This window comes from Catharus ustulatus, chromosome 2 (assembly GCF_009819885.2).
Source record: "Catharus ustulatus isolate bCatUst1 chromosome 2, bCatUst1.pri.v2, whole genome shotgun sequence".
NCBI classification, from domain to species: domain Eukaryota; kingdom Metazoa; phylum Chordata; class Aves; order Passeriformes; family Turdidae; genus Catharus; species Catharus ustulatus.
This window is the reverse complement of record NC_046222.1, coordinates 31,057,260-31,073,485: the sequence shown is the minus strand read 5'-3', so window position 1 is coordinate 31,073,485 and position 16,226 is coordinate 31,057,260. Positions and strand designations below refer to the sequence as shown.

The following is a 16,226-nucleotide window of genomic DNA, read 5'->3' as shown; positions in this document are numbered from 1 at the left end:
TCCGGCGGGCGCGGGATGGAGAGGGCCGGCAGCGCTCCCTCCCTTCCCTCCTCCGCGGGGCTGGAGCCTCCCCTGGGCAGCGCCCCCAGCTCCTCCCCGCTCGGTAACGCCGGTCGAGCCCCTCCTCCCGTTTCCGCTGGCAGGAGCTGGGGCCGTGTCCTGCCCTACCTCCGCCGCTCCCTCAGCGCTCGGCCCCATCAGGCCCGGCCCAGGGACGCGCGGGTGAGACCCGGCGCCGCGGGGGGCGAGGGGCGGCGGGGACCTGCGGGCGATTCCCGGCCCTGGGAGCGGGGAGGTGGCAGGAGCGGGGCGGGGTGCCGGGGGCTGCCCGTCGCGGGGGGCGCGGGATGCCGCCCCGGCTGCCGGAGATGCCGGGGAGCCGCGGGGTCCCGGCGGGATGGGGGTGCGGGAGGGATGCGGGTAGCTCCTAGGGTCTGCTGGAAACAATAACCCCCCCCACCCCCTCCGGTGCCTGTGTGATTTTTGCGGAAACAGTAAAGTTAGTTCAGAGGGATGAGAGGAGCCCGGCGGCGTCTGCGCGCGCGGTGCTGCTCTCGGCCGGGGAGCCCGCGGTGCCCATCCCGCACGGGACCGGGTGGCTTCGGCTGGAGATGGATTTGTCCCCCCGCCGGGGAGAACAGCCCTGGGACAGCGCTGCTGGCAGGCGGGGGCTGCCTCTGCCGTGGCCTTGGCAGCCCGAGAGGGGCTGGGGGAGTGAGGGATGGGGGGCGGGCAGGGCGTGAGGGGAGGCTGTGCCCCGACCCGGATGGGGCGAGCCCGCCCTGGGCTGACAGCTCCGCTCGGCAGCCGCCCGCGGACGTGGAGCCAGCGGGTCCTGCCTTCCCCCTTCTTATGTAAAACTTGACTCCAGCGTGGCCTTTTCCTGTTCCAGCTTTTGGAAACTTTTCTTGCTGAATCTTGGGATATTGGCCTGTCACCGCGCTCTTGGTGGGAGGTGGGTGCTCTGTGAGGTCTGCCTCGAGGGAAGGCCTTCAGGTTTCTGATGGGCACAGTGGTATGGGGATGCTGTGTTAAGGAGAAAAATAGATTACTAGAGTGAGCTGCATTTCTCTACTTAATCCTTTTATCAGCTCTTTTGTTCTGTGCTTTTGCTCTGTATAGTTCTGTGGTTTGAACCACAGGAATGGGGGCACCTGGTTCTCCTACCTGACTGCACTGAACTTACTATAACACTTAGCTGTAAGTCACCTGGGATATGTCTGGGCAAAAGTTAAATATTCTCCAGAATAGCCATGAGAATCAAATCACAGTTTGTTTGGGCTCTTGGCCCATTCCTAGATAGGCCTTAAACGTTACATGTGCAAGCCAAAACTTAATATGTTCCTGTAGCAAAGTTGTTAGTAACAGGTGCCACAAATTGTTTTAATGGTTTGTTTGTTAAGCTGGCAGTGGAGTGCTTTGTAGCCAGGGTGTATAATTGCAAAGGATAGCAGCCACTGAAGTGTGCATTCATATGAGTTATGTTGACGTGGAATGTGGGGCCAAAGTTAGCACTCAATAATTTTTAGAATGTCAAAAGAGAAATTATCAATGTTGAGAACACCAAGGAAAAAGATCAGTCCTTGCGGTTTTATGTCCTTTGCTTCCATTTTGCATTTTTCCTGAGCTCCAAGTGTGAAAATTGATGGAGTTAATATAGCTTCTGCCTACAGATCTTTCCCTTTCATATTTTTAGACCTGTGATGATCAAATTGCAAATCCTACAGAAAAAGCCTTTTCCATAATGGGGCTGTAAGCCTTGTGGCAAGTTTCTTTTTGGATACCTGCACTTTCTTTGAAACTAATTCTCATTAATAAAGCTGCATAAGAAGACCTTGGGGTCAGAACATAACAAATGCAATGTCATTTGCATTATTCAGGCAAAGCTCTGAGGTTAGAATGGCCCTGTTCATCTCTGTTGAGCAGGATAGAGGGTTAACTGTGAATGTCAGTGTTATCTTAGCTATTTTGGTTATTTTAGCAGAAAGTAGCTGTCAGCGATGCATATCCCACAGTCTTTGCTTTCTGTGCTATTTTAAGTTATTTTCTTCCAAAGCATGCCAAACCTCAGCCTGTCCATGAGGGTATTTCCATCACAACTGTGTATTTTTAGTGTTTAACCCCTGTCTTCCCAAACAAACAAACTAAAAAACTGCAACAGAAAAGTGAAACACAGGAAGGGCACAGATTAAAATAGCAAACCAACACTGAGGCAGCAGGATTGGAGGAGTTACTTTCACATTTGTGCCACAAGTGAAACTAGCAAGTTTGCACTAGAGAATCCAAGACTTTGTAACTGCTATATGTGATTGCTTATTTTAGAAGTATGTTGATATTCCTGAGGTACTTGGCTTTTACAATTGAAAACCCATCTCAGTTTTTTCCCTTTTATTTGTTTCAGGATTGTGCTGTTTGCAAGTGACTGATGCCCTGTTAGTTTTCTGTGTTGAATGTCACTAGATTTATTGATGCATGACAAAAAGAGATGAGAATGCATTAAAGGAGCTGAGCATGAGCCAGTGTTGTGCCCTGGAAGTCAAGGCAGCTGACAATACTCAGGACTATTTTAATAAGACTGCAGCCAGTACCCAAGGAAGTGATTATTCAGGTCAGGGTCTGCATCAGTGGGGTCCAGGACCAGGATTCACACACGTGGCTGGATGCAGGGTACAGCTACAGCGCAGGTTGGGCAGGCACTGAAGGCCACAGGCAGAGCTAGAATGGGGTCCCTGGTGCCATGAGCAGAGAGCAGGGGTGGATGGGAGGCTTAGATAGCATTTAAAGACCTTTCAGTGCTCTGAGATCCCTGGTAAAGCGTGAGGACTATATGCTGAGGGTACAAGGCTTGTTCAACCTGGAGAAGAGAAAACTTTAATGGGACCTGTAGAGACCTTCTGGTGCTTTAGAAGAGGTTCTCAAGCAGACAACTTCTTCACTCTGGTATGTGGTGACTGCATGACAGACAACAAAGGAAAGTTGTAATGAGGTTCAAGATAGATGTCATTTCCAGCAATGAAGACAGTCAGAAGCTGGAACAGGTTGTCCAGAGGAGTTGTGCAATGTCTGGCCTTACAAGTTTTCAAGGCCAAAGCAGATAAGTCTTATTGGGACCTCATAGTTGGCCCTGGGTAAGGTAGAGCGTGATGGAACCCCTACAGGCTTGCTCCAACATGAAATCTCTGATCCTGAGATCAAGCAGCCATTTGATCTGAGAAGGCAGGAGGTGTGTAAAGCAATGACAATACTTGTAAATACCCCAGATGAAGAAAGGAAGGAAGGTTTTAGGGTACTGATGTGCTGCTAAGATGCTAAAAGAAATTAAATTAAAAACTTCCCTCATTATGCTCACAGCTTATGCTGGGAAGGTGTGTGTGTGGGTAGGGGAATGGTTTGTATTTGTAAACTCACTTCCATTTAGTGATTCTCAAAGTACAAAGTGCCTTTTTGGTGTAACATCAGTTCAAGATGCGTTCTGGAAGAGATCAAACCATGTTCTTTAAAATTTCGTGTAGGAAGTGTGATGACAATAAAGTATGGTGCTGAGCTTGGGGAAAGACAGTGTATGACCAGGCAATAGCACTTATCTGAGGATTGTCTTCTTTGCCTCTGTAGAAAATAGAATAAACATGCCAGGACCAGCAGATCATTTCCCCATTTGTACTGTGGTTGTTAACAGACCTTAGCATTGAGTCAATCCTGGTGAGGCCATCTTAGCAATACCCAGGGGATGTGAGTGGATCAGAAACAGATATTTGTCTTTTCCTCTCTACGTGGAAAAGTAGGGATGTGCTCAGGAAGTGCCATCTCTGCGCTCAGCACGATGCAAGTTAGAAATTAATTTTGAGGGGAAGTACAGTAGTTTCATGATTATAAGCCGCACCATTTTGACTAAAATTTTGGTCTGAACCCGGAAGTGCTGCTTATAATCAGGTGCAGCCAATATATTGATGAGGTTCAGAAATTTGCCAACTCGGAAGTGCGAGCCCACATGGCCCTGAGCCGAGCTGGAGCCCGCACGGCCCCAGTGGGGGAAAAGCGGGGCCGATCTGAGCCTGCATGGCCCCGGCGGAGAGGGCGGTGGGGCCGATCCAAGCCTGCCCGGCCCCGGCAGGGGAAAAGCGGGGCCGAGCCGAGCCTGCACGGCCTCAAGCCGAGCCAGTAAACTCCGTGATCCCTCAATTCTGCTACTAATTGGCAACTTTGTGAAAGCTGTGCAAGGATCCTCGCTGTGAACGAAAGTGCAGCTTATAATCAGGTGCGGCTTATATATGGACGAAGACCTAAACATTGCCGACACCCGGACGTGCAGCTAATAATCAGGTGCGGCTTATAAGTGTGAAATTGGGAAGATACAAACTTTTGTATGTTTTACTTTCTTGGAGACCACAGGTATTACTAGTGAGCTCGGCACCTCATCACTCCTAATCTCCTCAAACTGACTTCCAGAGGCTGTTTTGCTGTTCTTTGTAGCCTCCCTCAATGAAACCTGCATTGCTGAATGTCAGTGCTGTGTCTCCTGGGAAAAAACCCATCAAATCTGTCCTGTGGGTCACTTTCTGTGGTTCAGTGATGTGTTTTCTGTGGTGTGTTTGTCATGAGGCTAGACTCTGTTCTCCAGTGGAAGATGCTGGATGCTTTCCTCATTGGACAGGTGTTTCTGGGAAGGTGATGTCTCTGTGAGTTAAGTGTTAATACAGCTGGACAGCACTGTTTCTTAAATGTCTGTCAAGCCCTACCTCACCTTTCCCTCTGTTTTCTGATGAGATTCCGAATGCTTTCATTTATTGCTGTCAAAAATAAACCTTGAGGGCTAGAGTTTGTAGAATGAGACATGATCCTTTGGGCAAAGCCCAGCTGCTGCAAGGTGTTACTGTCTGCAAGCTCAGTAAAAAAGGAGGCATCTGACTGTGCTTCACATGGAAGAAAGAACAGATAGGAAATATGCGATCCTGAGTAACTAATGAGCTGTATTTTGATGCCTGTGAGATGTATTAGTCTGCCTGTTGAGGAGGGGTAAAAAATTCTATTGTTGAAAAGCTTTTAAAATCAAGAGTATAAAACAGACAGGCATGTTGTAGGGATAGCTTCAGGCAGATGGGGCAGACTAAATCATAAGCATGTCCTCCAATAAGCATTTAAGTGGGAAAAGGTATTAATTAAGCTTAGCATTTCTTTACAGTGATGTTAATATGATGTTGTAGTGTTATGATAACACTGAAGTAGTAACATTCATTTAAAAGATTTGAAGTTTGCATTCATCTTTGTTTCAAAAGGTATTACAGGAAAACTTATTAAGGTTTTTTTGAAAGCATTTTTCCCTTTTGCTGTCAGAGTTCTCCTTTCTAATGCAAATGCTGTCATACTGTTCTAATGCCTGATATTTCTGAAGGTGGAAGTGACTAATAGCTGGGTGTTTGTTTCCATGATCCCTGTTACAAGTGCAAAAGGGGAAACAAACTGCATTAACTAGTGAAAAACTGATGATATTTTTGAGGTTGAGTCACTGTATGTCTGTCTCTAGAATCAGCTGGACTGTGTTAACTGGGCTTTAGTTTTGAGTCTGATGTTGCCCAAGTAGAGCTGCCCTTGCCCTGGGCTGTCCTCACTGATTTACAAGTGCTTGGATTGGTCTGTGTAAGCTCACAGTGAGGGTATGATGGAATATATCAACCTGATGCAGGCACAGAACCACAGGAGCTGCATCATCCATGTGTGGCGTGTTTGGGTAGGAGGCTTGGCTAGACTGGAGTGGGTGGGAGGGCAGGAGTCTTGAGAAGGCACTCGGCTAAGGGAGAGGAAGTCTGCAGCCCTCCCCCGGGAGGAAGGGCTGAAAAGGAAGGATGAGGTGGTACACTGAACAGAGAGCTGAAATATCACATCCTGTCAGCAGGGCTGAAGGAGACTTAGCTCAAAATGTTGAGACTCTATGCTAGGAAACAGAGACCAGTACAAATCCTAGAGAGCAGAGGGCTCTGTGAACTCTCCTATACTTGGTGTTCTTTAATTTCGCTCTTAATTAAATCCTTTAGACCTGAAGGATTGAGGGAGGCAAAGCTTGAAGTTGGAGAAATCCTGAGTTTAGGCCACTGGTGGGAAGACCCAAGTGACTTGTCTTGTGCAATTGGGTAGTCAGTGCTCTCTCCTCAAGTGCCTTATGGCAGTATGCTGACAAGCACATTGCAGCTGTGCTCCAAACTCGTGTTGAAAACAGGCAAGGAGACCTTCTGTTTTCATTTGCACATTTCTAGAGGTTAAATAATTCAAGAATGCTTTTGAAAGCATGCTTTGCTTTCTGTTTCTCTACTGCTGTTTTTTTACCCACAACTCTGCATACAGTACAGTGTAAGGTAGTTCTGCCCAGTATGTTCATCCAGCTTTATTTTAAACAGTTCCTTGGTTTTGTAAATACATACTTATCCCAAAATCAGCTTTTTATTTTTATTATGTAACCATATGTGAATGAAGATTGTTACCTGACTTTGGAGAAAGTGCAGCTGAAGTTGTGAAGAATTCAAAGCAATGGTCTGAGAATATCTAGTATGTTGTTTCTGCTGGAGGACAGTCTGCACAGTATTGTTTATATGTATTTATATACATGTGGACAAAATACCATTAGGGGAATGGGGTAATGGTTCTGGCAGTAGAAGAGACCTGTACTAACATGCAGATGGGAGCATGTCTCCTTGTAAAATAAAAACCCAAATGGCTGACCTAAAAGCCTGTAAAGGAAACTTTCCAAGTATAAATTAAGTGATTTTCTTTCATACATCAGAGATTTTGGATCCCTCCAGTGCTACTGTGCTGTCTCACAAAATTTTGCCAAGTAACAGTGGCTCTGAGTTGTAGAAAAACTCTTGCTGATCTGTTTCCCAGCAGTGGAGAAAGCAGCAGGACTGGCAAGACTTTGCATTCATAGCACCTGGAACACTGTGGACAGCAGCAGAGACATCTATAGGGAGGATATAAATAGCTAATTTCTCACCTAATGCTGAGCTACTGGGTGCCATCAAAGATGAAGACAAGGGGGGAAGAACTGCAACTCTGGGAAAATTCCCAATATATTCCACTCACCTACTGGATAGAAGGATGCAAGATCAGCTAAATCGTACACACTGAAACTTCTCCTGTTTCATGTGGGGGAAGACTCAGGACAGTATTACAGGTGAATATGGTTAGAGATCAGAATATGAAGGCCGTGGTAAAAGTAATTGCTGGGACCAGTGATCTGTAGAGCAATTTGACTATCTGTAGAGGAAGAGACTGCATTGGGAACAGGAGCTTTTGGGATGTGTGCTCTATTCTAGTTATATAGAACGCAAAGTAAAACGGACCATGAAGTAGAGAAGGGATTTTCTAGGGAGAACCAGGAGGAGGAAATGAGAACAGTCTTAAGTTCCCACACAAATGTAAATTCATCTGGATGGCTTTCAGTTTTCTAAGTTCCATGTTGGCACACCATTTTCCTGGTGAATGGTCACCGCAAAGTATCTCCCAGGACTTATACAAGAAACTCTCTCTTTTTCATTCTGTTTTTCTTAAAATAGTTTCTTAAGACTTCTTTCTTAAAGCAGTCAGTTTGCCCTGAAAAATCCACCTTCAGTTTCCTATTCTCTTGGGACACCCAAGCAATCTCTATTGCATCTTGCTTTCTTTCATGAAAACAAAAAATTTTGCTTGTGTTTCATGATAGCTTGATTTTCATAGCTATTTAGTCTGTCTTCAGTTCTTTGTTCTTATTCTGTTCTCCATCAGTTCCTCTCAGAAGAGCTGAGGAAGTTAATTCTGTGGTAAGAACAGAACAGTTTTGCTATCTTTAGTCCATTTCTTCCTTGCTATTTCTACATTAAACCATACAAAGGAAACAAAGCTGGTCCAAGACAATTGCAGTAATTTCACGACTATAAGGCGCCCCCTTTTGACTAAAATTTTGATGGAAACCCGGAAGTGCACCTTATAATCCGGTGTGTCTTATATAATGTACAAAGTTGGGAAATTTGCCAACCTGGAAGTGTGAGCCACGAACCATGGCCATGCCACAGGAGCTCCAAGCCGCAAACCGCGGCTGCCACAGCAGGGCCGCGGGAACCCTGAGCTAAGCTGCGCCAGCCAGTGCCAGGGGCGGGCGGGAGTTCCGGGGCCCACACACGGGGAGGGCGCCTTGGGCTGTGTTTAAAGGCTATGCTGATCTGTGAAAAATGTTTGCAAATTGAGCACCTGCCACGATCGCGGGATTCTGTTACTAATTCGTTACTTTGTTGTACGCGGATCCTCACTGCAAAAAAAAAGTGCTCCTTATAATCTGGTGTGCCTTATAGTCGTGAAATTACTGTAGTTATGTCACTGTTTTTTTCTGAACTACTTTTTAAAGAGCTCTTTAAAGAGAGATGTTACTTCATTTAGGAATCTCTCTCTCTCTCTCCCTCCCTCCTTTAGCAAGTACTATTTAGTTCCTCTGTTTTTAAAATTTGAAAGTAATTAATCAAAATCTTCTTAAGGCCCTTGTTTGTTTTGAAGGTGCTAAGTCATCCCTTTCTTTTACTTTTAAAAAGTACTGACAAGGGATGTTCACTGCTCCATGTTCTTCTTAAGTCACTGGGCAGCCCAGTTTCTGTTTCAAACATCTGTAAGTGGTTAGAGCTGTAGTTTTAATTTTATTAATCAAATGCACTCATCTCATACTTCAGGTACCAAATATCCCATGGCAAACTCGAAACTAGTTGTCAAGGACAACCAAAGTAGGTACTTACGTACAATGATGACATTGGTCCAAGACATCCATTTACAAAAGCAAACAGACTTTGCTTGCCCTTGGGACATGGTTTGAGGAACTGAAAGACAAGCATGCTTTAGTCTGGAGGATGAGGTGTGGTGATGTACCTGATGTTTACCGGGAGATAAGTGCATACCAGTCACTGAGCTTTCTAGAAGAGAAAAGATCTGTATTTTCTTCTTCTAGGTTTTGTTGGCCCTCATGTTATAGGACTTCTACTTCGGAAGGCAGACTTCAACTTCCATTCTTAATTTTGCTTTGTAGCAGTCGGTGTACCTCTGACAGGGCTGGGACTATTATCTGTTTCACAGGATTGCATGACTTGAAGTGCTCCTCTCAGACCATTTATGCCTTTGCTGCATAACTGTCTTACATCAGTGGTAAAGAAAGTTCACCTATAAGTGTAGCTGACAGCAGTTTGACTAACTAGCCCACAACATCCCACTATTGGAACTGTGAGAATCTTGGCTAATTTAATTATTGATTTTTTAAAAAAATATTTATTTATGTAGTTATTTATTAGTTATTGCTTAGCTATGCTTGACTTCAATATGAGTACTTCAGTGGATGAAACTGTTGTCACCTGTGTCACTGGGGACCTAGTTAGGTTGGGTGGATGTGTGCAATTGCTTGCCATGGAGCGTGACATCGGCAATGAGTTCATATAGTACTTTGTTCACTTTAAGGAAGGTGTACAGAAGTGTGATCTGTTGAAGCGTCCATGTGCTGAAGTAGGTAAGTAAATAGACTGTGTGAAATCAACAGCAATGTTTCATTATCTTACTTGATACGGTGAAGAAGGCAAAGGGAAAACATTAATTTAAAAATCAGCAACAATGGAATGATGGAAGCATTTCCATTGACCAATTTTGGTGAATAATCACCATTTAAAAAAAATAATTACAGTAATTTCACCACCATAAGGTGCACCAGCCTATAAGGAGCACTTTTTTTTTGCCACGAAGAACCTTGCCACATGCAACAAAGTAATGAATTAGTAACGGAATCCTGTGATCGTGGAGTTTACTGGCAGGTGCTCAATTTGCAAACATTTTTTCACAGATTGGTGTAGCCTTTAAACACAGCCCCAAGCGCCCTCCCCGTGCGCGGGGCCCGGCACTCCCACCCGCCCCCGGCTGGCAAGGCGGGGCTTGGGGCGGCTGTGGCTCGGGACCGTCCGCGGCTCGGGGCAGTGCGGCGCTACCCACTCCCTCTCTCCTTGCGCGGCTCCTGCTGACCAGGGGCTGCCCGGTCCCTCTCTCCCCACGTGGCTACTGCTGGCCAGGGGCTGGCTGGTGCCGCCCCCGTCGCAGCTCGGCGCGCCCGTGGCACCACCCCCCTCGCGGCTCGGCTCACGGCTCACACTTGTTTTTTTGCAGCGAGAAGCTGCGCTGCGTGCAACAAAGTAACGAATTACTGGCAGGTGCTCAATTTGCAAACATTTTTCACAGATTGGTGTAGCCTTTAAATGCAGCCCCAAGTGCCCTCCCTGTGCCACGGACTCTGGAACTCCCGCCCACCCCCAGCACTGGCTGGTGCGGCTTGCAGGTCCTGGCTACCACTGCGCAGCCGCGGTTCCCGGCTTCCCCTGCCTGGCGCCCGCAGCTGCTGCAGGCCCAGGCACTCCTGCCCGGCGCTGGTGGGTGCAGCTCCGCGTCTTGTTCCCCCCGGGCTGGGGCCGGCACCGCCCGGATTCTTGTTCCCCCCGCGCCCGGGGCGGGGCCGGTGGCAGCTCCCTCCCTCCCTGCGCAACTCCTGCCAACTGCGGCTGCCCGCTCCTGCCCCCTTCGTGACTCGGCGCTCCCATGGCACTGCCCCCCCATTGAGGTTCGCACTTCCGGGTTGGCAAGTTTTGCAACTTCGTCCATTCTATAAGGCGCACTTCTGGGTTCGGGGAAAATTTTAGTCAAAAGGGTGCACCTTATAGTCGTGAAATTACTGTAGTCTGTATTTCTTTTTTGGTTTGCAGCTGCAGTAATAAAGCCCAGCAATAATATTGATTCCAGACTGTTCTATGTCTTTTCTCCACGTGGTTGAAGGAAATCCTAGTCTCACTTTGCCAACTGTAGCACCCGTCTAACATTGGGGTGGTGCTGTTACAGGCTTGAAAGCTCCAGTGTGAATTGGAGAAGGTGGGGTGCTTTTTGTTGCGTGTTTTTGTGTAGTTTTGACTTCAGCAGTTGTCCTAGAAGCAAAGGACTCTTTGTTGTACTAGAAGCAAAGCTGACACCAATCAGAAAACAAGGCTACTGGAGGAGAGTTCATCAAAAAGGGTCTTGCTTAATTTCTAGTTTGGCTGCTGTAAGCAGGTCATAATGTGACACCTAAATGCCAAGGTATAGAAGCACTGGAGTTTTCTGACTAGTATTTCTGATTTAATAGACACACAGCTTTTGCTTTTCCCTGTGATCTCTGTTTTCCCTTCAGTTTCTGTAAGTCTGTTCTAATTATTTAAACTTGAGTCCAGATCAAATCAGTATATTATGCCGTGGTGACCAGTGTTAAGACTTACTCCTTTTGTTCAGAAGCAGGTAGAATTTGATATACCTTTTCCTGCTTGTTTTTAAAAATCTCCCCGAATCTCTCTTTTCTATCCTCCTGAGCTAATTATGTTTGTGGTAGGAAGTAAGTCCAAAAGACAAAAAAAATTCATTTTGTTGTTCTTCTTCTTTGCAGGTTTGGTCTGTGACTTTTTTCCTTGGTGTACGTCCAGTCACCTCAGTAAGTAAGATATCTGTGAAGGATTCTTGGAGTTATTAAGCCTTATCTTTAATACTGCTCACGTTGACATTAAGGGAAGATGAGTTGGTCCTACATTGAGCCCTTACAAAACCTTTTGGTAATCTGTTGTTTTCTTCCCACAAATGCTGAGAGAGTCCAGAGTAACATGGTTGTTGTTGGGATTGTCTCCATGTGCTGCCATAAGTCCTGAAGGAAATGCGACAGAGGAGGACAGTAATCCTCTTCATTGAATGCAAATATTACTCTTCTTCTGTTTTCTTACCTGTCTGTGACATTTTTAGGGAAAGGAAACAAGGTTCCTAAAGAGAACACTTTCATTAGTCCACATAAGTTTTATCCTTTTGTGCAAGGGTAGTTCTATAAAGAGGCTTAGAAAAATATACTTATTTTGGAGGAACCCAGGGCTACTTCAGGGTTAGCTGCCCATGGGCAGGCAGGTGTTCTGCCATCTCCAGGACAGCAGGGCCCATCACATGTAATGGTGACGTGGGAAGACAAAAACCATCTCTGCAATCTTCCTCCCTTTCTCCTTCTTCCTTCACTTGATACGCTGAGCATGATGTTACATGGTATGAAATATCCCTTTGGTCAGTTGGGGTCAGCTGTCCCAGCTGTATCTCTTCCCAATTTCCCACATACTTCCAATTTCCTCGCCATGGCAATACAAGAAACAGAAAAGGTCTTGGCTCTGTGTAAGCCCTGCTCACCACCACCAAAATCATCTCTATATTATCAACCCTCTGTTCAGCACAAATCCAAAACAAGCCCCATACCAGCCACTGTGAAGAAAACTAACCTCAAAACCAGCACAGATGTTAATAGCTTCTTGATATTTCTTTTGCAAGACAAAGAATGAAAAGATAGGTGGAGGGTGTCAGGCACAGGTAACATCTGTATTTGTAGTAGATGAGACATGATGTTACAATATGTAAGATAAAGAACCTTTGAAATTTCATGCTGTAGAATTTAAGATTGTTATAAAGTCTTGACTTGGTCATAAAATGTTTCTCTGTAAGGCTGCTGTGTATTTACATCTTGCAGTGATTTTTCTGATTACCTTTTGCATGTGTGCCACGCTCTGAATCACATGAAATGGTGGTTTGTTGATTACTGTGTCCTAGGAGAGCTGGGTGATGGAGTACATGAGGGAAAAGATAGTTGGGTGAGATTGAAATGGTAGTTATTTGTTCAGGAGTTTTCTTTATGTTCATTCTTGTACCACTTGAAATGACTGCTGTGTTGTGAGCTCTTTCATCTTGTTTCCACACCTTTAAAATTTGATACTGCAGAAATTAATGTAACATCATCTATAATGTTTAAGCTGCCTTATGTTATGAAAGTGAGAATTCCCACAGCAGCCTTAACTCTGCCCCCAGAAGAGAAAGCAAATTAATTGAGTGTCTTAAGTTACACCATTGTGTAGCACTGGGTATCAGGATGTGCAGTTTGGCAAATATTTACATTTCAGATCTGGTCCAAGTCCATGGCAGTAACGAAATATCATGTGTTAATTATGCTAAATGATCATATTACACTGGTAAATGGAAATAAGCTTGATTCCCAGAATGCTGATCTGTGATTCACATCATCAAGGAGTACAAAAGAATCCACATCCCTCAGAGAGGGAAGACAAATAGGATATTTCAAACATTTTTCTTGCATGCATGGTAATATGCAATTTTCCCCCTTTCCATTATGTTTCTGAAATCTGTTTCACAGCAAATTGAAAAATTAGTATCCTATCTCTAATGGAGGTTTAGAAATGACCCCACTTTCTTTACCTTGCTTATCAGTGTTAGCTACTGGATCTCAGATACCCTTTTGTATTAATTCAAGGATTTTCCTTTCAAGGTGGTCCGTTAATGCAAAGAAGATAGGACTCGAACATGCTGAGCAGAATGAGAGACGTACTTTTCGCTTTCTATGAAATGTCCTCATGCATATTAAAAAGCTTGCCAGACTTGAATTTCTAGAATCTGAACAACAAATTGTTGTTAAAATAAAGTGATTGAATGCTTTGCTGATGTGTGGTATTAAAGTTGAGTGAAATGCTACTACTCATCCCTCAAAATTAAATACAGTATATTACAAAAGCTGTTGTAGGAAACTGCTCAGTAGAGAACTCAGACCTGGACTGAATAGTGAAGACAATCTTCAGCTATATTTTAAAACCAGCACATAGTGTGGGGGTTTTTAAATGTCAAGAAAACACTGTTGTGTAATGAAATTTAAAAGGATGTGTGAGATGCTTTGTGGTGGTTTTTGTCAGGCAGTCATTCTAGATATGATGGACATTTTAACATATAGGATATGTTGAATAATGGGTTTTAAATATTTAAAGTGCTGTTGCATGGGAACAAGATGTCACTGTTCCCTACCCATGTGGTGGACTGTGAGGTCTTCTAGGTTGACCCTGGATACCTCATTGGGGCAGGGCTGTTCTTCATTTGTGTAGTTTGTTTTGGACTGTGAGCAGGGTCATTGCTCTCAAGTTCTTCATACTGTGCCTAGCAGAGTGAGGCACAGAGGGGAGGACCTGGGACCTACTGAACAAATCCAGGCTGTAAAATTTAATCCAAAATGAGATCAGGCCATTAAGGCAAGAAAGAGAAGTATGAGAAGAGGTTTTGTTAACTTATATTGGCTCTCTTGCAGTTGTAGAAATAACTTGATGACCTTGTTGTGCCAAAGGCACATACTTGTAAAATGTGTGAAATGTGCTCAGATGTTCCACAGTTGGGCCAACACATTGTTCATGTCTGATTTGAATGACTGCTTGGCATCAGTCTCTGTTCTTTGTCATAAGAAGAGCTTGTCCAATTAAATGGATAATACTAGACCACATCTTCAGAAGTATTGTTAGAAGTTCTGCTAAGGTAGCCTGAGGAAAAGAAAGTTACTGTGGGCAGTGGCCTTGGGACTGGCATTTGGCCAGGTCAGGATAATTTTGTTTTCAGAATCTCTGTTTTAAACTGCATTCTAAGGCCTTGAGGCAAAATTGTAAATGATCCTGTCCTGTAAATTACTAAGTAATATGATACAGCTAAACTTTAATGTACCATAAAGCTTAATCTCCATGTATGAGAGCACCCCACTGGCAAAAGATAAATTAGTTATGGGTAAAGGAAAATTATTTGTCCCAGAGATACTGTTGAGTTAATCACTGGTTCTTCTCAGGTTGCTTGAAACTGGAATATTTGTCCCCATCATTAATTAACATGTTTTATTATTACTCCTACTCCCTTGGAATATCATATTTGTGGTACTTTCCCATGGGTGGATTTTTATTTAAGTTTTTTAAAAGAGAGAAAGATTTTCACTTGAGTATTTAGTCATACATATAACCAAATCTCCTTATGAATGATAGGGTGAGGCTGTCTCCTACTTGCTTGTGCTGTGAGAGAAGGCATGGAAGAATGTTGGAGCACAATTTTCTGCTCTTCCTTGGCTTGTTGTCTGTATTGCCTCTTGCCAGGCTCCCACAGAGCTGTGACTCACAGCTACCTTCCACAGAGCAGTTCTTGGGCATGGCAGTGCCTGAAAGAAACAGTGGAGTCCATCTCTCTGGGCTGAGCTGGTTTGTGGTACCTGTTTTGTTGCATATTGTCTGCTTCTCTGCGATTGAATAAAAAAGCCTCGTTTTAAATAGTGATATGTACATGTTCCTGTGGTAACCTGTTGGACAGCTGTGAACTAAACTAAATTTCTTAGAGCAGTAGTTTTCATCCTTACTATTATCAGACTTTAAGCATTTTCTGGAGAGTCTCTGTATACTCAATTCAAATCCACTTTGATGTATTTAAATTGTTGACCCAACTGCTTGGTGTATATCACACTCATGCAGCTGAACTTTAGAGAGGCTGTGAATGGTTAGATGTATTTGTCTTAAGGAACCAAGAAACTGATCTTACCAGCATACCAAAGCTTGGATTGCCAGTGGATTCTTTCTTGATTTTTCTTTTTTTTGCTTTGAACAGTTTCTTTTAGCATAGGAGAGAAATCTGTGGCTTCATGTGAACATTGGTGGGAATTTCAGGAGCTGCATTACTTTCCTTGCTAGTAGCCCTGGAATCCACCCCATCATTTACAAAGGGATGCTGCTGTCACTCAGCAGAAGCATTTGTAGTATCACAGAGTTTAGAGATGCCAATGAGGAAAAAAACATTACACTTTTCAGCCAGCCCTCTGCAGAGCCAATATCAAATTTCCCCCTACTAATGTGTTTCTTGGCACTTTGGTTCAGTTGCTGTGGATTTTCCAGCAGCTGAGTGCCCCTCAGGCAGGTAGGTTCCCCCCAGCAGAGGCACAGAAGTGTATTCCTAATACACTTGATACTTCTTTTGCAGTGTATCGTTATTGATTGTAGAAGTCATTGCCAAGTTTTTTTCCAAGCTCATTTTCCAAACCAAGTTCAGTGTTTTTGAAAAAAAAAAAAGGGGATCCATGTAGGTATCAACAAGAGCTGTTAATCCTTTTTATTCCTCTTTGTCAAGCTAGTCACTTTCCTGCTTTGTGTTCCTGCCATGGCAGTACTGGGAGGCTGTCAGCTCGTGCTCAGCCCTGTGCTGTTCCTGACTGAACTGTGCTATGCAGCTGCTTTAGCTTTGCCATCCTGCCAGTTCCTTCTCTGCCTGCCTCTGTATAGCCCTCAGGCTGACGTGAAGATTAATTGACCTAGTATTGTAGGACGTTTCCTCTTTTAAAGTCCTCTCTG

At 44.6% G+C, this 16,226-nt stretch overlaps 1 protein-coding gene across 5 annotated transcripts in view; it reads left to right on the top strand.

Moving 5' to 3' along the window:
* Positions 1-16,226, top strand: part of TSPAN9 (tetraspanin 9) — a 181,698-nt gene continuing 165,472 nt past the window's right edge. The window contains exons 1-3 of one of the 5 annotated variants that reach the window (XM_033052171.2): positions 99-222; positions 9,457-9,505; positions 11,447-11,491. Coding sequence is in view for 1 of the 5 variants with exons in the window: in XM_033052173.1 (XP_032908064.1) it covers positions 16-222; positions 11,447-11,491 (252 nt within the window). In the remaining 4 variants the exon portion in view is untranslated. Of the gene's footprint in view, positions 223-9,456; positions 9,506-11,446; positions 11,492-16,226 lie in introns of those variants that run through there. The other 4 variants (XM_033052173.1, XM_033052170.2, XM_033052175.1 and 1 more) reach the window with 4 other exon arrangements.